Here is a 23840-nt window from a genome sequence, read left to right as displayed (position 1 = left end):
CATGGACATCACAAACCAAAAACATTACCTGTTCACCTATTTGAAGGGCTGCTCATTGTTCTTTTTTGCCTGCCTGCTGAACAAGTTAATCTGATATACCCATTAAACATGAACTGAAGCACGTTACTTGCTCCTGGATAAAAATCCACTGAATAGAACAGAAATACTCTTACTGCCTGTGGCACATTTCAAATCTGAACATATATTAGTATGTGACAGATCAAAAGCTTTGAAACATAATGCAATTAATTTTTAAAAACTACAATTACAAATTAATATTAAATCTTCAAACTTCAAATACCTTCTGGTCTATTTCAGGTGCAGTTTTAGAATACAAAAGTAAGGCAGCCAACTGAATTGATCTCAATTGGAGATTTTTTTTAGCAAGACACATAGTTCTGTTGTGCAAACATTCATCAAGAAATGTTCAATTCTTGTCATGGTATTATGCCAAAGTATTATAGAGAGTATTGATAGAAAATGCTTTGTTCAAATTGAAGCCCAATAGAAATGAAAAGATATAAAACACTCAAGCTGTTATATACTGTGTTAATGCTGCCAGCTGATTTGCTTGCACTCATGGTGGCTGCAATGCAAGCATAAGTGTTCCAGATTAGCTCAGGTCAGGGTCAAAGAATATTTTCCGAAATTATTCAGCTCTTCTATTGCCGGGATTCCAATGTGCTCTGCGAGACTCATGTGACAGCAGCTGGGGTCATTAACCACAGCATAAAAAGTGTTTTATTTTTAAGCAGAAACAATATGTATACTCTGTGGAAATAGAGCTAATACAATTTATTTTAACACAACAACCTTTAACGGGAGGCAAAAGCAGTCAAAAAATGGCTTTACTAAAATTACACATACTGTATCTCTGAAAGTATCTGTTTCACTGCAGTTCAGCAACAGGATTGGAAACAAACTTCAACCCACCATTTGGAAAATAATTTCTCCATATAATAATAAATAAGTAATTGTTCCCATCTGAATAGTTAAAATCATTAGTGACTTACACCTAATTATAAAAGCACAGATTACCAATTATATGTTAGCATCCATTAAAAAAAAAGAAAACAAGGTGTTTACAGATCTGTCACCTCTGATTTATGCACAGGAAGTTAACTCCAAAGTGTAATCTAGTTTAATCCATGGAGGATTCCTCACATGGCATTTCCACTGGGCCTCCCCACCCTAACTTCTCTACGTTTTTATGGCAGCCTGGATGAGACCTATGTGAGCCAGCCTATCCTTGCCCCAATCAAGTCCTTTAAGTGGCCAATCAATGGGCTTAATCTACTTTAAGGCCATTTCCTGCCTGGTTTCAACTTTCAGAACAGCAAGACAGCTTAGGCATGACACACACATACACAAAGCCCAGACAGTGACCATGGTTCAGGGCTCACATGGAAACAGGGTAAAAATGGCTCAATCAACAGTCTCCTTTCAACATCAGCATTCCCCCTCAAAGTCTTTGCCGGTGTTTTCTCTTCTCCCACCCCCACCCCATCCACCAAAAGCTCTTTGTGGTGGGACATCTTCCTGAGTGAATGGTGCAAATCCCATCTCCATGCAATTAACACTTTCTGCAAGAGAGTCAGGATCAGTGGCAGTGTATTCTTCACCACCTCCTCAGGCGATGGAAAAGAAACCCTTCTAAAAATCATGGCCAATGTTAATCAAAATACTTTTATTAGCATATTTGTATGGGACTTTAACTCAGGCTGAAGTACTAGTTCCATAAATACTAGAAACTTGTTAGAATTGAAGATCCACTACACACAATATAAAGGTCTTTTTTGGAAATGATCCTTCAAAATAGTTGAATCAAAGAAAAGAAAAACAGGTTAGCATGCTGGCAACATACATCCCAACCCTGATGATACTACCTCAACCTGACTACAGATGATAAACTGAACATATTTTACTGTAGAACCAAAGACCAATGCTGAACTTAATTTTGTCTGTTTCAGTGCAGAAAAGGCACACAGGCTACATTTTTGTCTATCCCTGGTGGGTCATGATGGCCGCTCTCCTTGGACAATTATAGTTCTGGTGATGATGAGACTCCTACAACAGTGTTAGGCTAGGAAGCCCAAGATGTTGAGACAGAAATTACAAAGTGATATAGGCCCAAAAAGGAGACAGCCTGTGACTTGAAGTAGAATTCTGGGAGATGGCATTCCCCTTCCCAACGACTCAGATTACAGAGGAGAGCAGTATTGCCAAAGTGGCCTTGGTGAGTTGCTACTGTGCATCCTGGTGACGGTACAGATAGCAATCCAATACTGCAGTGTTGAAGGTGGTGGTATTGATCATGGTGGGAGGGAAATAAAAATCAAACAAACTAAAATGCAAACTATTGAATTTTTTGTGCTGTTGCTGACACACCTATTTGGGTGAAAGACAAGCATTCCAAAACACTTCTAGCTACAGGTCTGCAGATGACAGCTGTTTTGAGGGATCAAAGTGGAGGGGGGTGTCACCATTCTCTATCTAACCTTGTAGCAATGTTATTATTGATCCAACAACATTTTCATCAATGGAAACCCTTGTTCAGTAACGGCTGAACCAAAAAAAACTCATTACTTCATACCTACAAGGCACATATTTTACCCGTCATTCGTCAAATTAAATTATCTAGTTTCTTATGCAGCCTGACATAGACTCCTTACTGTCAGGAATTAATGATGAAGAATTGTTAGCAAGTATCCTTCAGAGGGGCACCAAGATCCTGGCAGGAGGGGGGGAATTTGCTAATGTACTTCGGGTGGGTTCAAACTGATTCAGCGGGGGAATGGGAACCTAAATTGTCGTTCCAGTGTCCAGGAGGTTGAGAGTAGTGAGGTCAGAAATGAGGTTTCAAGGTCGCAAGAGTACACTGACAAGTAGGAAGGTGATTTGAAATGTGTCTACTTCAACGCCAGGAGGATCCAGAATAAGGTGGTTGAATTCACAGTATGGGTTGGGACCTGGGACTTCGATGTTGTGGCCACTTTGGAGACATAGATAGAGCAGGGACAGGAATGGTTGTTGTAGGTTCCGGGATTTAGATGTTTCACTAAGAACACAGAAAATGGCAAAAGAGGGGGAGGTGTGGCATTGTTAGTCAAGGACAGTTTTACGGTGACAGAAAGGATGTTTGAGGACTCATCCACTGAGGTAGTATGGGCTGAGGTTAGAAAAAGGAAAGAAGAGGTCACCCTGTTGGGAGTTTTCTATAGGCCTCCAAATAGTTCCAGAGATGTGTAGGAAAGGATTGCAAAGATAATTCTGGATGAGCGAGAGTAATAGGATAGTTGTTATGGGGGACTTCAACTTTTCAAATATTGACTGGATATACTATAGTTCGAGTACTTTAGATGGGTCAAATTTGGTCAATTGTGTGCAGGAGGATTTCCTGACACAGGGGCGAGGCTATGTTGGATTTGGTACTTGGTGGTGAACCCGGCCATGTTTAGATTTGGAGGTAATAGTGACCAAAATTCAATTATGTTTACTTTAGCGATGGAGCAGGGCAAGAGTTATTGCTGGACAATTACGACGCGATTAGGCAAGATTTAGGATCATTGAATGGGGAAGGAAACTGCAGGGCACAATTGAAATGTGGAGCTTATTCAAGGTACAGCGACTGCATCTTCTTGATAAGTATGTCCCTGGTAGGCAGAGAAGAAGTGATTGAGCAAGGGAGCTGTGGTTTACTAAAAAGTTGAATCTTGTCAAGAGGAAGCTGGCGGCTTATATTAGGATGAGATGTGAAGGCTCAGTTAGGGCACTTGAGAGTTACAAGTTAGCCAGGAAAGACCTAAAGAGAGTTAAGAAGAGTCAGGATGGGACATGAGAAGACATTAGCAGATAGGACAAAGAAAACTCTAAAGCTTTCTATAGGTATATCAGGAATAAAAGAATGACGAGAGAAAGATTAGGGCTAATCAAGGATAGTGTGGGAAGTTTTGCATGGAGTGTGAGGAGATGGGGAAGTGCTAAATGAATATTTTTTCGTCAGTATTCACATTGTCGAGGAGAATACTGAGATACAGGCTACTAGACTAGGTGGGATTGAGGGTCATAAGGAGGAGGTGTTAGCAATTCTGGAAAGTGTGAAAATAGGTAAATTCGCTGGGCTGGATGAGATTTTTCCAAGGATTCTCTGGGAAGCCAGGGAGGAGATTGCAGGGCCTTTGGCTTTGATCTTTATGTTGTCATTGTCTACAAGAATTGTCCCAGAAGACTGGAGGATAGCAAATGCTGTCCCCTTATTTAAGAAGGGGAGTAGAGACAACCCTGGTAATTATAGATGAGTGAGCCTTACTTCAGTTGTGAGTAAAGCGTTGGAAAAAGTTATGAGATGGGATTTATAATCATCTAGAGAGGAATAAGTTGATTAGTGTTATTAAGTGTGTACTGTATCTTTAAGTGTGCTGAAATTTCTGGCTAGCACAAAATGTTTAAATATTTAACATTTGGGTTGAAACACATATTTGGTGTTATGTTGCCAGACCACAAAAACAAATTCAACATTTGGCCTATCAGCTTTCAAATCGAATTTGAAACTGACTATTTTGGAAGACATCAAACCAATGAAATGATTCGATGTTTTGAGGTTTAAATATCAGACATTTTAATCAGTTAACCAGTGCGGCAAATGTGCAGCCAGCACCAACAAGACTGCTTGCAGAAAGATCTGCTCTCTGACAGGTACCTTTATCTATCAAAGATCTGTGAAGCAGAATCCCCAAGAAGAAAAGACAGGAATACAGAGAAGTACTGAAAGTTACCTGGTTTCGAAAGAAGATTTTTTTTTTGTAAATCTTAATCAGGATTTTTTTTTTTTAAATCAGACCAGTATTGTAGAGGGGGAAGTAAAAGATAGGTTTAAGAGAATGGAGTTGTAAATAGTTGTTAGTTAATATTCTCTGTCAGACTTAGAGAATAAAGTCATTAATTTTTACTTTAAGTAGTGACTCTTGAGATAGTTCTTTGCCTCTCGAATTTTAACAGATTACAGCATGGGCTGGAATCTTTGCTGTGTTGCTTGTTTAAATTAGCAGAGGGATTAACAGGAAGGATAGTCAACATGGTTTTGAAAAGGGTAGGTTGTGCCTCACAAACCTTAATGAGTTCTTTGAGGTGGTGGCCAAACAGGTGGATGAGGGTAAAGCGGTTAATGTAGTTTATATAGATTTTAGTAAGGCGTTTGATAAGGTTCTCCACGGTAGATTATTGCAGAAAATATGGAGGCATGGGACTGAGCGTGATCTAACCATTTGGATCAGAAATTGGCGAGCTGAAAGATGACAAAGGGTGGTGGTTGATGGGAAATGTTCATGCTGGAGTTCAGTTACGAGTGGTGTATCGCAAGGATCTGTTTTGTGGCCACTGCTTTATTAGATTAGATTACTTACAGTGTGGAAACAGGCCCTTCGGCCCAACAAGTCCATACCGACCCACCAAAGCGCAACCCACCCATACCCCTACATTTACCCCTTCACCTAACACTACGGGCAATTTAGCATGGCCAATTCACCTGACCTGCACATCTTTGGACTACGGGAGGAAACCCACGCAGACACGGGGAGAATGTGCAAACTCTACACAGTCAGTCACCTGATGCGGGAATTGAACCCGTGTCTCTGGCGCTGTGAGGCAGCAGTGCTAACCACTGTACCATACCACCGTACCAAGTTAGTCATTTTTATCAATGACCTGGATGAGGGCGTAGAAGGATGGGTGAGTAAATTTGCGGATGACGCTAATGTTAGTGGAGTTGTGGACAGTGAAGAAGGATGTTGCAGACTACAGGGGGACATAGCTAAGCTGTAGAGCTGGGCTGAGAGGTGGCAAATGGAGTTTAATGCAGAAAAGTGTGAGGTGATTCATTTTGGAAGGAGCAACACAATGCAGAGTACGGGACTAAAGGTAAGATTCTGGATAGTGTAGATGAGCAGATAGATCTTGGTATCCATATCCATTTGATCCCTCAAAGTTGCCATGCCGGTTGATAGGGCTATAAAGAAGGCATATGGTGTGTTAGCTTTTATTGGTAGAGGGATTAAGTTTCGGAGCCACAAGGTCATGCTGCAGCTGTACAAAGCTCTAGTGTGGCTGCATTTGGAGTATTGCGTACAGTTCTGGTCACTGCATTATAGGAAGGATGTGGAAGCTTTGGAAAGGGTTCAGAGGATATTTACTAGGATGTTGCCTGGTAGGGAGGGTAGGTCTTATGAGGAAAGGCTGAGGGACATGTGTTCACCTGTTACTTGCCAAGTAGTCCACCATCTATTTCAATTGGAAGTGATAGAACAATGGACATTGGATCTCATCTATTGATTGTGGACTACTTGGCTCTGTCAGAAAGGCTGTGCAGGTAGTGGAGCATGAGAGAAACATCAATAATGATTAACAGAAATTTTTAATTCAATCATGCGATATGCACATCACTGGCTAGCTAACAATAATTGGTCATCTCTAACTGCCTTTGAGAAGGTGGTACTGAGCTGTCTTGGCATTCAGGGACACTAACATTGTTGCTAAAGACAGGAATGCTCGGATTTTGAATTACACACAATAAAGACAAGATACAGTACCAGGTTCTGGTTTCCAAATTTCTTCCCATCTATCTTGAAAGCATTCCCTCATTCTATAATATTGTTGAAAAGTACAACCTGTCTTTAAGTATCTCACAAATATTTAAAATGGAAAATCAGATTGCAAATTTCAGTAGGCATGGTGCTAAACATATCCTCATCTGATATGTACATTTCGGATCCACTAGGATCAGCTGATATTTTGTTTTACACTGGCTCAAGTCTAAAAGTGAAAGTACTATCGGCTGCAGTATTATTGCCATGGATCTGCTAACTCCATATAACACTCAAAAGTTCACAAAATGAAATGGCTTTTTGGCATTGAGAAGTGCATCCATATCTGGAGAATTTGGAAGAAGAGAGAGAAAGGCTGCAATGGTCTTCAGCAGAATAAACAAATTCTGTTCAAGACCTATAATATTTTAACGTATAAATTTTGAAAGGAGTGACATGGTGAAAATGATGATTTTAGAATTGCTTTGCAGTTTGATACATTCTCCAATTCTAAATAAAATGTTCAACATTCATGAAGAATACAGATAATGTGAATAGCAGGTGTCTTTTCCCTATAATGGGGGATTTAGTTTTAAGGCAAGAGGAGGAAGATTTAAAAAGGACACGAGAGGCAACATGTTACAGAGTGGTTTGTGTGGAAAGTACTTCTACAGCAGATGGTGGATGCTGATGCAGTTACAACGTTTACAAGAATTTTAGATAAGACATGAATAGGAAAGATTTGGAGGGATATAGGCCAAGTGCAGGCAGGTGGGATTGTTTAGTTTGGGCTTATGGTCAGCATGGTTGGACCAAAGGGTCTGTTTCCATACTATATGACTCTACAACTCTATTCATAAAATTCATAAATGGTAAACATACAAAGTTTCACTTTTCTTATTCAATGACACTATTATTTATGTAATTATTGTAATAATTAATGTAGGTTTTTAAAATTCAGATTTTCAAGATGACAATTCTTGCCTTCCTACAGGTGTCTACCGAAAAATTCTGTTGATGAGACTCATCAGAACAGCAAGTGACAATTTTTAACTTTTACACTAAAAACCCTATCTTGTGTGGTATGATTGGCATAGGATATCTGAACCTTGAGATGCATATCTAAAATGTCACCAAGATATTTGCTGCCCACTACTTACATGGTCTGATTGAGGATCAGATTGACACGTGTCTTTAAAAGCATGAAATGTTTACTACACACAGTTCTCACTCTTTACATGCACAAACAATTTTTAGCTGGCTGTCAAAACCATCAAGCCAGCTCCTGCTTTTATCTGCCAGATCTCGTTTGTAGCAGAGTTTTTTAATAAATAATTTTAGTGCCAAATACATTTTTTGGAGGTCCTTTACAGCTATTTGCTTCACAAGCGACAATGACAATAATTAATAACCAATACATTACGCTCACTCTGAATCCCATCAAGAATATTCCACATTTGAAAGGAAAAGTAGTGTTTTTAATTTGAAAGCTAAATGAACTGTCCAATTGGATTTTGTGAGGTTGATACATTTTCATGACTGCTCTGGTTAAGAAGCATATTTCACAGCCAAGTAAGCGAATACTCAAAGCTGCAGTCTGGGATTTGCATAAATTCACCTTGCTTTAACAAAGCTCTCATTTAACCTGCTATGTTTGACTACTCAAACATTAATCTGCCTGGCACAGCTGATGGTAAAATGGCAAACTGTTATTAAATAAATCTGTAATTAGAAGTGAAATAACTGTCAGCCATTCTGTTTGACTGCTTAAACTATAAATTAACGATAACAAGTATGAATAAATGTGAATCTAATACTGTTCTGTGTGGTCAAGCTGCACAATAAAGAACATTTAACAGCCTACAGTATGCATCATGTGAACAATGAGTGACTGTGATCAAAGGGTGCTTCCTTGATGAACATTAAGTTACATTTATTCGCACATCCTAATTCCTGTCAACTTTACATTCTTGCAATGTCACTGGTGGTCATCCTCTCTCTACAGCTCTAATTCCAGATTCTCAAGTTGTGATGATGTAAGTGAAATGTTGTCTATGGAGAGATGTCCTCAAAAAGCCCACTGAATTAATTTGTCATTGAGTATTTTCAAACAAGATACCATTTCATGAGAACATATTCAATCATCGTTGGCCATTTCACCACAGAAGTTTAGTGTACAGGTACAGCAAGCAATTAGAAAGGCGAATAGTATGTTAGCTTTTCCTACAGAGAGGAAATCTTATTATAATGTACAGGGCTTTGGAGAGATTACAACAGGAATACTATGTTTTGTTTTGTTTTGTTACTCTTATCAAAGGAAAAGCATGCTTGCCTTTGAGGAATTGTAACTAAGGTTCATTAAATTGATTTCAGAGACAAGAGGGTTACCCTATAAGATTAAATAGGATGTGCCAATATTATCTGTTTTTCAAGAATGAGTGGCGATCTAATTGAAACAAATAAAATTCTTAAGAAGCTTGGCAGACTAGTGAGAAACTGTTTACCCTAGCTGGGGATTCTAGAACTTTACAGTCATAATTTTGGAGTAAGGGATTGGCTAATTAGGATAGCTAAATGTCTTCACTCAGAGTATTGTGAATCTTTTAAACTCTCCTTTCCAGGAAAAAATGCACACTCAATTAATCAGTATATTCAGTATGAAAGAGAGTTTTGGCATTAAAGAAAGGAAAGGATTTTGGGAAAGGGCAGGATAGTGGAGTTGATACAGATCAACCATGATCTTATGAAATGGTGGAGTAGGTTCCAGAGTAATAGGGTCTACTCTTGTTCCTATTCGGATTCAGTTTTCGCTTAAATGCTCCACGAGAGATTCAGTTGTTCAGTCATCTTTAAATTTCCTTCCCTATTTCATTTAATGTGTGTTCTCCAGGGGGTCTATCTTTCCCTTGCATACATTTTCTTCATAGCAATAATCTCCTCCAATTTTTCAACTCTATCCAGGGTTATACTGATCACATACAGTAACTTCACATTGATTTCTAACTTCCAGCTTTCCTGTAACACAATGGTGGAACCATTACATCCTTATGATGGATCAAAGTAAATATCACTTCTTTAATTTCCAAGATACTATAACCTTATGTCTCTTGTAATTCCAACATCAAGTAGACAGGACAGTGAAGGCAGTATTTGGTATGCTTGCTTTTATTGGCCAGTGCATTGATAGCAGTTTACAGGGCATTGGTTAGGCCACTTTTGGAATACTTTGTTCAATTCTGGTCTCCGACTATAGGACATTGTGAAACTTGAAAGGGTTCAGCAATTTTGTTTTCCAAGGCTGTGGCCAGATTGAAGGGTTTGAGCTGTAGGAGAGGCTGAATAGGCTGTGGCTATTTCCCCTGATGTGTTGCAGACTGAGGGGTAACCTTATAGAAGTTTATAAAATCATGAAGGACATAAAAAGTGTAACTAGCCAAGGTCTTTTCCCCAAGGTAGCAGAGTCGAAAACCAGAGGGTATAGATTTAAGATGAGAGGGAAGAGATTTAAAAGGGACTTAACGAGCAATATTTTCATGCAGAGGGTGGTGCATATATGGAATGAGCTGCCAGAGAAACTTGTGCAGGCTGGTACAGTTACAATATTTAAAAAGCATGGGACTAAATTAATTTAAGATATTAATGTAGAACGGATGAGTTGGACTGAAGTGTCTGTTTCCATGCTGTACAGCTCTATCAGTCTAGTATAGTGTCTCATACCTTTAACAGTTACACGGACTTCCTCATTTTAGTAGGTAAAAACAAGGATTGCAGATGCTGGAAACCAGAGTCTAGATTAGAGTGGTGCTGGAAAAGCACAGCAGGTCAGGCAGCATCCGAGGAGCAGGAAAATAGACGTTTCGGGCAAAAGCCATTCATCAGGAATAGAGCTCATTTTAGTGATCACCATCCCCTCTGCCGACAACTCCTCTCCATTTTCAAGATCCAAGTTTTTCTTTAATACCAATTTGTTTTTGCCTTTAACAACTTTCAATTTTCTAGAAAGATCCATCTTGCCCATATCTCAGAAATGCTTTATGGCCTCACACACTACTACGAGAGACATAGGAAGAAAGCTCTTACCTGAAAACATGATACTACTCTCACATGTCGTAACCAAAATCTTTTAATTGCAGCTCTTATACTTCTCAATACTACTGATATTGCTACAGTACTCAAATCCTTCTCAAAGCAATCTTCCCTTAAGCTGCAAAGACGTCATTCTGTTGGCAGACAGTGGGTAAGAAAGTCTTGTTTTTTTTGTACAAATCTAATTTTGTTTGGTAGCATTTAATTTAAATCTACAGCTTAAAATCTAAAGTTCCCAAATTCATGCAGGGTTTTATCTAAGTGTCCATTGGATGACAGTTGGGCTTAGCTAAAGAAGCAGTTTAACCAATTTCTCTCTAACTGAGTTTGATCAGTCTTGCGTGCTCGGTGCACATAAACCTAATTAAACCTAGTTTGAAATACAACAGAATGCAGAAGTTATCTTGCTAAAATAAAGTACCAATTCACGGTAAGTTTATTAAAATAATAAAAAATAATTATAATATTGAATTAAATGATAAAGTCGTTAATTAGAACACATTAAAGATGGCAACATGTGGCATGTAATGACTCTGGCATTTGGGAGTTCCAGGATATTACTCTGATCCAGGGAAAGCAGATGTGAAATGTTATCAGCCTGAGCAACTTCAGTTTGGAGATATGAGTTGGAGGTTGAACTACAGCCACTGTGACGCATCAGGGAGGTGGAATGTTACATGAATATTTTGTACCAAGAGATAGTCACACCTCCCAAGGTAGGGTCTTCTGATTTGGTCAGTGATCAGGGACAGCAAAAAGTGAGAGTATAAGTGAGGCACACAATGGGATCCACTAGGCAGGAACACAGAAACCTCTGCCTTTGCAACTGTCCAACAGGTTTGAGGTACTTTCAGCTTGTTTGGATGAGAATGAGGGCTGCAGGATAGATGAGTTAACTGACCATGGCGGCATGCTGCAGGAAGCCATTTAAGCCCTCAAAAAGGAATGTAGTGGCAATATAGTGAGTATAATTGACACCATTCTCTGCAGCAAAGGCCAACAATCCACACAGATGTGCTGTCTTCTCAGTGCCAGGGTTTGGAAGATCTACTCAGCACTGGAGAGGAACTTACAGTGGCGGGTGAGATACCAGTCTTTGTGTTACATAAGGCACTGATGACATGGGCAGGACAAAGGAGGTTCTGCACAGTTAGTGAGCGGTGCTGGGCATTAAATTAAGCAGGACCTCAAAAGGTCATAATCCGTAGATTGCTACCTGAGCCAAATGAAAACAGTAAATCATATTGAAGACATGAATGCAAAGCTCAGAGACTAGTGTGGGAGAAGAGCCTTTAGGTTTTTGGGGCACTGACACCAATACCAGAGAATGTGAGATCTGTACCAATCCCACCATGAACTATGTTGGGGCCAGTGTTATGAAATGTGTAACTGGGGATATAGAGAAAATTCTATACTAAATAGAGGGCAAAGGGTCAAAACTGGGAAGAAGTCTCAAGTAAAAGAGTAGAGACATGGCAAAGACATGACATCAACATGGAAAATGACAAACACAGTGTGACAGAAAGGGATAGAGAGTACAAATCAAAGAGTAAACCTAATAGAAGTTACAAAAGGGAGAAAAAGGATACAACTAAACATCCAAATGCACATAGCATTCAAAACAAATGAACTGACAGCACAAATAGAAATAATTAAGTATTATTTGGTAGCCATCACAGAGATATGACAGCAGGATGACATAGATTGTGACCTGAAAATTGAGGAATACAGCACATTTTGGTAGAACAGGAAGTTAAAGGATGGAAGGATGGCTCTATTTTTAATGATGGCATTAGCACAATCAAGAAGATTGACCTAAGTTCAGAAAACCAGGATATGGAAACAGCTTGTGCTGAGTTGAGAAATGAAGAAGGCAGGAAGTCACTTATGAGTGGTCTACAAGGCCCTAATAGTAATCACATAGTACAGTGAAGCACATGGGAAGAAATAATGGAAGCTTGTTAGAAAGGCACGGTGATAACCATGGGAGATTTTAAAATACATACAGACTGGCAAGGACAAAGTAGCATAGATGAGGATTTCATAGTATTTGCAGGTATAATGTCTTGGAATCCTTAAGTGTGGAGCCATTCAAAGACCAGGCTACACTAGTTGTGGTGTTGTGCAGCAAAGTGGTATTCATTAATAATCTTATAGTGAAGGTACACCTAGGTAACAGTGACCATAACATGACTGAAATTTACATGCATTTTGAGAGAGAAAGAAGTGGGTCATTGATCACGTGAAATCAGAGCTGGCTGAAGTGATGGGCAAATTAGGTTAACAGATTGGTATAGAGATCAGGATGGAGAACTATAAAATATTAGAAGAAATTAACAAAGAGAGAAAGGAGATACTAGGGTATTCAGCAGAGTTAAAAGTGGATACATCAGCAGGCCCAAATGAGAAGATCTTCGGGTTTTGAAAGAGGCAAGGGAGATAACATCAGAAGCCCTAAAAGTAATTTTCAAATGCTCTCTGGCCTTATACGTGGTGGCAGACACTGAGGACTGCTATCACTATCTCATTATTAAAGAAGTGGCAGACCAAGGATTTACAGGCCAGTCAGTCTAACCCTGGTGGTGGAAATTCTAAAGAATTCTCAGAGACAGACTATATCTGCACTAGGAGAGACACTGACTAACCATGCATAATCAGTATGATTTGTTAAAAGGAACAAAAACACAAAGGGCTGGAAAAGCTCAGATCTGGCAGCATCTGTGAAGAGAAATTAGAGTTAACGTTTCAGGTCCGGTTATTCTTCCTCAGTTCTGGAGATCTAATAATGAAAAATGAGAATACAGCAGATGAACAGAACAGGTATTTTACATCCCCACCACAAAAGACTGATATAAGTTAACATCACAGAAGCAACTATAAATCAGGGAATGGAACATAAAGAGTAAGTTAGGAGAAATAATCTCTTGAGAAGTGGTACTTAGTAAATGCAGACTGAATTTCCTGGGATCTGATGGATTTCAGCCTCGACTCTTCAAAGAAATGTTCACTGAAATAGTTCATAGTTTTAATTTTAGAAAACTCTCTTGATTCAGAGAAGGTTCCATTAGACTGAAGATAGCAAATGTGACTCCTTCTATTTCAAAAGGGATGGAGACAGAAACTACAGGATAACTAGTTTAACATCTTTCAGATAGAAATGGTAGAAGACATTATTAAAGTTATAGCAGGGCATTTACCCATTTATCTTAAGAAAATGAAGCATGCAACATAGTAATAGGTTCTCTGACCACCAAGCCTGCGCTGACACATGATGCCTTGTTAATTTAAAAAAACCTTTTGCCTCAATATGGTCCACAGTGGTGGCACAGTGGTTAGCACTGCTGCCTCACAGCGCCAGAGACCCGGGTTCAATTCCCACCTCAAGTGACTGTATGTGTGGAGTTTGCACATTCTCCCCGTGTCTGCGTGGGTTTCCTCCGGGTGCTCCAGTTTCCTCCCACAGTCCAAAAATGTGCAGGTTAGGTGAATTGGCCATGCTAAATTGCCCATAGTGTTAGGTGAAGGGGTAAATGTAGGGGAATGGGTCTGGTGGTTTGCGCTTTGGCAGGTCGGTATGGACTTGTTGGGCTGAAGGGCCTGTTTCCACACTGTAACTAATCCAATCTACTCCCTGCCTATTCATATATCTGTCAAGTTGCCTCTTAAACATTGTTAATGTATTTATTTCTACCATCTCTACTGGCAGTGCACTCCAGGCACTTACCACCCTCATCGTCTGTGTGAGCCTGAGGCCTCCCTCATAGTCATACTCTCATTGCATTCTAACAGGCAATTGCAGACTCAACTCAATATGTGCCATGACGACAAAACTGTGAAATTTCATACCTCTCCCAAATATTATTTCCCTTAATACTCAGGGAGATTGTAATACTGAAGCTTAGCCACACTTCACAAGAGCAGCTTTCTGCCTCCTTTTTGTTAATTTCAAACACAGAGGTGAGCTTCACTCTGGCCTCTTATCTTAGGGTCCCAAACAAGGAGTCATACAGCTTCAAAGAGCCCAGGATTGAGTCTCAATGAAGGGCAGAGAGTCATTCAGCATCGAAACAGATCCTTCAGTCTAACTTATCCATGTTGATTAGGTTTCCCAAACTAAACTAGTCCCATTTGCCTGGTCCATATTCCTCTAAACCTTTCCTATTCATGTACCTGTCCGAATGTCTTTCAAATATCGTAACAGTATCGGTGTCTACCAGTTCCTTTGATAATTCATTCCACATATGAACCACTGTGTGAAAACGTTGCCCCTCAGGTTCCTTTTAAAACTTTCTCCATTGACGTTAAAATTATGCCCTCTAGTTTCAAATCCCCAGCTAATCTTCACAATAATACAAGTGAGTTTTTCTTATATTAGTTCATGGGATGTGAGTGTTGTGGATCAGGCCAGCACTTGTTGCACATTCCTAATTTGCCGTGAGGTGGTGGCGAGTTGCTTTCTTGAATTGCTGCAATCCTTGAAGTGTAGGTAAACCCACAGCACTGTCAGTAAAGGAAGCGAAGGAACAGCGACACAGTTCTAAGTCAGGGTGTTAAGAGGCTTGGATTCAGATGCTGGTGTTCCAACATAACTGGTCCCTTTGTCCTTCTGGGGGACAAAGGTCACAGATTTTGAAGCTGCTTTTAAAGGAACCCGGGTGAGTTGCTGCAGTGGATTTTGTATGCAGCAGCCTCATTGATACTGTGTGTTTGTAGTGGAGGGTTTGAATGTTGCAGAAGATGGCTAGAGTGATAACCAAACAGGCTGGTGTCAGGCTTCTTCAATGGTATTGGAGTTGCACTCAACCAGGGAGGTAATCTAACACACTCCTTATATATGTCTTGTAGTTAGTGCAGAGGATCCAGAGAAACAGGTGTTGACTTATTTGCCACTGACCTGTTGCTGTAGCCACAACAACCAGTTTCTGGTTATTGGTAGCCCCTGGATGTTGATGAGAGATTCAGAGATAGTACTGGCATTCAATATCTAGGTGAGATGGAAAAGATTCTTTCTTGTTGTATGTGACCATTTCCTGGCACTTGCTTGGCCTGAATGTTGCTTGATTAGCCTGAGTACAGATGTTGTCCATACTTTATTGATTATAAACTTCTATAAAACACACTGGGTGAAAGTAGTGCATGTACACAATTTTTGTTTTGAAGAATCAGAGGTAATGAAATTTGGTTTCAATAGTTCAGCTATGCAAGGTTCAAAGCTATTAGAAGTTTAAAATAAAAGACAGTAGTGGATATGCACAGTTATAGCTTGTGATATATTATGAATAATAAACCCTCCAACCCACAGATGCAAGGACATGCCAAAGGACTGGTTGTATATGATGGACACCTAGAGTGCATCAAAACTAAATTCCAACAAGACTAGAATATCCTTTGGTTCACAAAGTGTATCAAGATGTATTTTCATGTTATTTATTATTTAATAACAATAGACCATTTCTATATTACCAAGAAGTTGACCACAAGCATGCTGGCTGAAGGATGATTCCAGGCTACATTCGTACATTAAACCAAGTGTTCCTAATTATAAACTCCCAGGAATGTTACACCTAGACTTTCTTAGTCTGACCAACTCTTACCTCTTTAGTGGGGATGCTGTTGAAAGAACTGTTCATATCTTGTTCTGTTGTGGACTGAGTAGCGAATTTAAGATATTGACTGCTCCTGAAGGTATTTTCCCCGCCATCAGGTAAGTGGAAATATCCTGAGAATCCTCCAAATGTATAAGTGCATTTTAGGAGATGCGGTATTTGCTTTTTTATTTAAAAATAACAATGTGTGGAAGACATAACCTAATAAATATGAATAAAAGCAACAATGCTTTGTTTGAATGTAGGCACTCAAATGGAGATGTTCAGTTTGTGGAGCATTTGTGTTAAGGTATTCTGTTCCATAGACCAATCAAAATCCATTCAGGAATATATTGGTCGTCCCTGGGTCAGGTGGGCATTTTGATCAGGACAAGTATTGTGGTCATTTATGATTGAAAAAGTCAGCTTGTCATGTTATATTTAGTGATATGTTTCAATGGAATATTGCTGGAAGTAATGTAGAATGAAAGTTTACGTGTACAACATCTCTTTATTCACAATAAATTGGTGAACACAGCTGAAGGCACAACACTGTTGCTATAAGTAATCATTTCTAGTCTTCCTGTCGCCCTTTTCCATTATTTATATGCTATTCAACAAGTGATATGTCTATACTCTGGGATTAATTAAGGACTGCCCTTCAAATATATCTAAGACAGCTCCCTTCCTTGAAACAGAACATAGAATTCTTGAAAAACATGAGAAACAAGAAATATTTACAGGCAATAGCCATCACGGAATAGTACCAACACTGTACCTGCAATATAACCATGAATGCCACATAACATTTAAAAGCAGCATGGGTATGAAATAAAAATGCGATATACCAGTGCTGTCAAAAAGTGGAGGAGAAATTTGCCATCAGACTTAACCATCACAAGCAATGCAAACCTGGCTTTGCGCATTCATTATTCAGTAAATCTGGTATTTTCAATCAACATTTTGCATATCAATCTTTAGAAATCTCGCCTTCTCTTGAAAGGAAAATCTTGTTAAGTACTGCAACAGCTCCCATGTCATTCTTAAAAGCAGACCAAATCACCAAATGACATTTCATGTCTATTCTTAACTTCAAAATCCCTCCACAAAACAAGTGCAAAAGTTTGCCACTGCCACAGAGCACTCACTATAGATCGTTTCTTTTGAAGTACATACTTACATCACTAAGCTTGTCTCGGGAGCTGCTCCTCTGTGGACTGTTGGCTTCTCTGACATTCTCATTCTCGCTGTTCCTGCCATTTTGTTTGGAAGAGATTTTCATCTACATGACAAGAGAGAAAAAGAGTTCCTTGAGTTATGGCAAAACTATACTGCAGGATGACGAGTGAACAACTACAGCTATGGGAACAGCGTGTTAAATTTACCGATGGAAGGTTACACTCCAAAAGCAGCATGGTAGATTTATACTGTTGATTCTTTTCTGGAAGCACAACCCAAATATAATCAATAAAAAGAATGGGGAAACAAAACACAATTATGAATTTATATAACACCTTCAAGGATATGCAAAAAATAGTTCATAACAATATATTAATTTAGGAATCAAATGGGATTAGACTGACAGTACTCTGACTCTGATTCAGATTCCACCAAAGGAATCAAATGTTCAAACTTTTCCTTTAATTGGTACTTCGAATAAATTATTATTTTAAGAAGCAAGAACACTCTGTGAACATCTTTCCACCTACAGGGGTCATGTACGCAACGATCTTCTTGTTTGGAGGCAGGTGGGAAGATAAAAGCAGTAATTGTTAAACAGGCTGCATGGCAGCATCAACTAAAGATAAGGCAATTTGATGAGATCAAGGTGTTGGAGGGAAGAATGGGAAATCATATTAAATCACGTTAAATTGCACTTTTAATAATACAAACGCATCTGCCAATTTGCACAGAGCAAGAATCAAATATCAACAGCTGGAAAAAGGATCAAATAATCTGGTTTTGGTGGCATTGAGAAAAGAATGTGGGTGTGGATATTCACTGGAACAAAAAGCAAAAACCAACTGAAGCTTGGCATCTTTGGGGTTCAACACATTTCAGAAATATTAGGCAGTGGAAACATGTTCTTGCCATAATGGTGTTGACAAATAAAGGGTTAAACATAACAGGTGCATGATTTTCTAATGAAATTCATGGCTGAGAAATCCTTGTGTGCACAGAATGGCAGATGACAATCTCTATGATGAAACAAACCATAAGATCTAGGAGCAGAATTTGGCCATTTGACTACTGAGTCAACACCACCCCTCGATCATGATGGATATGTTTTTCAACCCCATTTTCCTGTGTGACCTTTGAGGCCTTCATAATCTATATCTATCTTAAAGACACGCAACGACTTTGGCCACGATAGCCTTCTGCAGAAATGGATTCCAGAGACTCACCACCCTCTAGCTGAAAAGAATTCCTCCTCATCTCAGTTCTCAAGAATTGTCTCTTCACTGTGAGGCGGTGGTCTTTGGGTCCAAGTACTTCCTCGTTGGAAAGATCTTCTCCATATCCATGCTATCCAGACATCTCAGTATCCTTTTTCAATCAATCAATCAGAACCCCCCCCCCCCCCCCCCCAACCCCCTTCATCCTTCTAAACTCAGTCAAGTACAGACTCTGGGTTCCTCATATGACAAGCCCTTCACATCAAAGATATTCCTGTGAATCTCCTCTGGATCCTCTCCGAAACTAGCACAACTTTCCTTAGAAAAAGGGCCCAAAACAGCTCTCTATATTCCAAATGTGACATTGTGACCAGAGCTGAGCAGCCTGAGCAGTACATCCCCACTCTTGTATTCTAGCCATTTCAAAATGAATGCTAACATTGCATTTGCCTTCCTAACTGCCAACAGAACCCGCATTTTAACCCTAAAAGGATCCTGAACAAGGACTCCCAAGTCTCTTTGTGCTTCAGATTTCTGAAGCCTTTCTCCATTTAAAATAAAATCTAAACCCCCTTCTTCCTCCCAAAGTGCATAACCTCACTTTCTAATTGTATTCCATCTGCCACTTCTTTGCCCATTCTCAGAGCCTGTCCAAGTCCTTCTGCAGCCTCCCTGCTTCCTCAACACAACCTCTCCCCTTCCTCAACACAACCTCTCGCTCCACCTATCTTTGTGTCATCTGAAAACTTAGTTCCAATGTCCTCAGTTCCTTCGTCCACATTGTTAATGTAAAATGCTTAATATGAATAGTTGTGGTCCCAACACTGACCCCTGCGGAACTCCACTAGTCACCAGCTCCCATGCTGAAAAAGATTCCTTTATCTTTACTTTCTGTTGCTGCCAGTCAGCCAATCCTCTATCCATGACAGTACCTTGCCCTCAGCACAATCTTACATAGCAGCGTCCCAAGCAGCACCTTGTCAAAGGCCTTCTGGAAATCCAAATAAATCGCATTCACTGACTCTCTTTTGTCTAAATTCGTTACCTCTTCAAAGAGTTCTGACAGATTGTCAGGCATGACCGCCCCTTGATAAAGCCATGCTGACTCAGTCCTACTTTACCATGCACTTCTGAGTACTCTGCAATCTCATCCTTCAGGATGGACTCTAACACCTCACCAATGACAGAGGTCAGGCTAACCAGCCAATAATTTCCTGTCTTCTGTCTCCTTCCCTTCTTAAACAGGGGTGTTATATTAGCCATTTTAGAGTCCCCTGGGATCTTCCCTGATTCTAGTAACTCCTGAAAGATTACCAATACCTCCATGATCTCCTCAGCTATCTCCTTCGGAACACTGCAGTGCAGTCCATCCACTCAGAATGATTTATCATCTTTGGATTTTTCAGCTTCCCCAGGACCTTCTCATTACTATTGCCAGTAGACACTGCCCCCTAACTGTCTGCAAGTTCTGATATGCAGAATGGATTAAATTTACAGAGCAACTTGACACCCGACATATATTAATTCTCAAAGAATCAAATAGAGTTAGGATTGGGACAAGACTGCATTTGATCATAGCTGATATTCTTTTCAACCCCACTCTCCTGCCTTCTCCCGATAACCTTTGATCCCCTTCAATATCCAAAAGAAACACCCGTGGTCCAAACTTGTGCTAATGAACTGTGTTTCCCTTTAGAGTCATAGAGAGTCATAGAGACTGACATCACAGAGACAGGTCTTTTGGCCCAAACTGGTACATGCTGACCGAAATGTCCATCCACGCTAACCCCATTTCTTTCCTTCATGTCTAGTCTGTCTTTGAGTGCTTGTATGTGTGAATGGAAGTTTTAAACATTTTAAGATAGATAATTTTAGGTTAGCAATTCAACTTGTCTACTTTTTACTCTTGGTTTAAAAAGTCTGATTACAATAATATTACTTTCTGGTTAACGAGAAAAATGTGATGTGCATAGTCTTTTAACTTGAATTGGGACTGATGGGTAGAATTGGGGAAATTCAATAGTTTAATTAAATTTTCACATTTGTGATAACTCTGGGAATAGTGGCATTTGATTTATAGTACATTACCCCAGTGAATTATGACAAAATAAATACCATTTTACCAAGTATCAAAAATCAAGAAAAACTTACACCCAATTTTGCTGCAGCCGAAGCATCCATGTTAAGTGCACACTCTGATAAGTCACAACAAATTTTAAAAATTGGATTACAACGAGATAAGGGCGATATATTTGTAGTTCAAAGATTGTGCATGTAATAATCTGATGTTACTGCCTTTAAATGTTCCCAACCCCCATCTCTCCATTTATTCTATAAATAGTGCAGCAGCCACCTGGCCACAATTATACCAAAAAGGTTTCCTCTATAAACAAACAGCATATGCACCATTCAAACCCCCAGGAGCTGCATACTTAACATTCATTAAATCAACATGCTTTCAATGACTCGGGGAATGTCAGCAATTAACTCCACTGCAATGAACAAGCAGGAGGCGAGACTGAGGAAGAAGGGGGAAAAATAATCTGTCCAAGTAACACTAACTGTGAGAGGCTGATCAAGAATGCAAATTAGAATGAATGCAGTTGCAATTAACCTATTAGACTAAGTACCAATTATTAAACACGCTTGTTCTTTTGGCTCACACTGCTCTGAATTAAGAGGGTCATCAGCTGATTTGACAGATCATGTTCCTTCACACCTGCTGGCTGCCAGCAGGAGTCCACACACCCTCTGGCAAGGCGAGCCAACCTGTCTTAATCATTTGTAATTTATCCTAACAAGCTCTCGTCATAATTCTGGTTACAGGAGTTGCTAATCATCTAAATAAAATTAAATGGTCTAACCTACAATTTGGTTGTCTGCCCCAACACAGAGATACAGAATTATTCCCCACCTGGGCTTTGATTCTCTGAAAACCTTGGTACAGGCTAGAAACAAGTGTGAGCCATATCTCCTAGTAATGTTAACTTGCCTCTCCAGCTGCAACCCATGTATAGAAGCACTAGTCACATTATCTTGATTGCAAATAAAATGATATTCATTAGTAAATATCTCAACACAGTCATTGCTGTACAGACAGCAGCAGATTTTCTATTCACAGAATAAGACGGAGCTAGGAGGCAAGATATATTTATAACACATTCAAATGGGTGCATTCATCTGGTTCTGTTCTTATCTAATTGCAGCCACAGAATCAATCTGCAGTGGTTTCTCTTCCAACTGCTGCAGAGCTAGCTCAGATGTTCCACAGGATCTATCATTAGTGCTCCTATTTCTCATATAATACTACTCTTAAGCAACATAATTCGAAACACAACAGAATTTACACATGTACACTGATGACACTCGGCTGTGGATCACCATCACCTCATAATAAATTAAATCTTGTCCAACATCCAGTATCGTATGAGTAAAAGATTCCTCCAGTTAAATGTGTGACGAAGGCTTTTTGCCCTACCTCAACTCATCTGCTACAGAAAAACACATCCATGCCTTTGCTGCTCTATACTTCGCTATTTCAATGCCCTCCTAGCTGATGTCCCACATTCTATATTCCATAAATCTGAAATCATCCAAAGCTTTGTTGCCGTTACCCTAACTCACACTAAATCCCTTGGTTACCTATATTGACTTCAAGTAAAGAATTTTCAAATCCTTATCTTGTTTTCAAATCCTCCCATACTCCCCCCTCCCTTTCTGAGTAATCTCCTTCAGTCACACATCCCAAGACAACCATGTTCCTATAATTCTGGCCTCTCGAGCATCCTCAATTTTAAAAGCCTCACCATTGGCTGCCTTGCCAGCCAAGGCCCTGAACTCTGAAATTCCCTCCCTAAAATTTCTGTATCTTGCTTTCCACATTCCACATTCTGATTAAGGACTCAAGTCCCCTTCCATTCTACCCCCTACAATCTCTGACTCAGTTGTTCATCAAGAATCCATCTAAACTAACCCTAAAAATATTCAATGGCCCTACCTCCACTGCTTTGGCAAACAGAATTCGACAGACTCAACTTTTCGTTGAGGAAAAAAATCTCCTTGTCTTCATCTTAAATGGGATATTGATTATTTTCTAAACCATGTCCCCTAGTTCGAATCTCTTCCACAAGAGAAAACATCCTATCGACATCCACCTTGTCAAGTCCCCCCAGGATCCTAAATATATCAAAAACATTATCTTTCATTCTCCTAAATGCCAATGGATACAATCCCAATCTATCCAACCTTTACAGTTACTGAGTCAAAATCCACAATTCCCTTCCTAACAGCATTTTGGATGTCCCTACACCCCAATGACTGGAATGATTTAAGAAGATACTTCACCACTTTCTAGAGGTTACTTGGAGATGGGCAATAAATGCTAGACTAGCCACATTCCAGGGACAAAATAAAAAAAATTATCCTTCATCTCAGGAATCACGTGGCTTGGAGTAAAATAGATTAAAGATGCTATATAAATACAAGTAGTCAGTGGTTTACAATTGCCTGCCTTTGTGGAAACCTCTCAGACATATTTAATAGATCAGCTCTGAGGAGTGTATTAAATGTGGAAATAATACTTGAGTATTGGACACTCCAATAATGCTTATAAGCAACCAAGTTAATTGCATTCAAGGAATGAGATATTAGATGTCATTGTTTAATTTTTTTCATACTGCCACAAGAGCAATGAAATTCGTATATAGTCAGCGAGATCAGTTAGGTCACTATAAATGGAGAAAAACGAAGAAAATGAACAATTTCAAGTTCTATATCCCTTTCAATAGATCTCCTCCCCTTCATCAGTTCTGGACCATCCTGTTCTGAACACCATACCCAGCTGAAAATGTGGCAGGTGGTTTATATAAATGGCCATTCCCAGTCTTGGGTCAGTAATTTAGAGTATTATTGTTATCTACAATTAGAACTTTTGAAATGTCAGCAATTGAGGATTCCATGATGCCTTGCTCTTTGAAATGGCATCATGTACAAAAAGGATAAAGAAATCTAGCAGGAGCACAGGAAACAGAATGAAAATGAAATTTTTTTGAGAACAGTGACTTGGGATGAAAATTCAAGAGATGCAAATTCTGAAGATTGCTTTGAAGTAATGAAACTAGCCAGTTATCTAATGTTGATCACTTTTTTGTCTTATACTGGAGACATACAAAGTCAGAGAGAGAAGACGGCAGTTA

The 23840-nt window shown here is 39.5% G+C and overlaps 1 protein-coding gene across 12 annotated transcripts in view; it reads right to left on the bottom strand.

The window, feature by feature from the left end:
- fbrsl1 (fibrosin-like 1) overlaps nt 1-23840 on the bottom strand; it is a 1023586-nt gene that overhangs the window by 502903 nt on the left and 496843 nt on the right. For all 12 annotated transcript variants that reach the window (XM_043715446.2, XM_043715444.2, XM_043715447.2 and 9 more), the window contains one exon: nt 17430-17531. In XM_043715446.2, the coding sequence (XP_043571381.1) occupies nt 17430-17531 (102 nt within the window). The remainder of the gene's footprint in view (nt 1-17429; nt 17532-23840) is intronic.

Source organism: Chiloscyllium plagiosum, unplaced genomic scaffold (assembly GCF_037043375.1).
Source record: "Chiloscyllium plagiosum isolate Xiang-an unplaced genomic scaffold, Cpla_swu_hap1 HiC_scaffold_24, whole genome shotgun sequence".
Taxonomy (NCBI): domain Eukaryota; kingdom Metazoa; phylum Chordata; class Chondrichthyes; order Orectolobiformes; family Hemiscylliidae; genus Chiloscyllium; species Chiloscyllium plagiosum.
The sequence above is the reverse complement of the archived record's forward strand: the minus strand, read 5'-3'. Positions and strand labels throughout refer to the sequence as shown.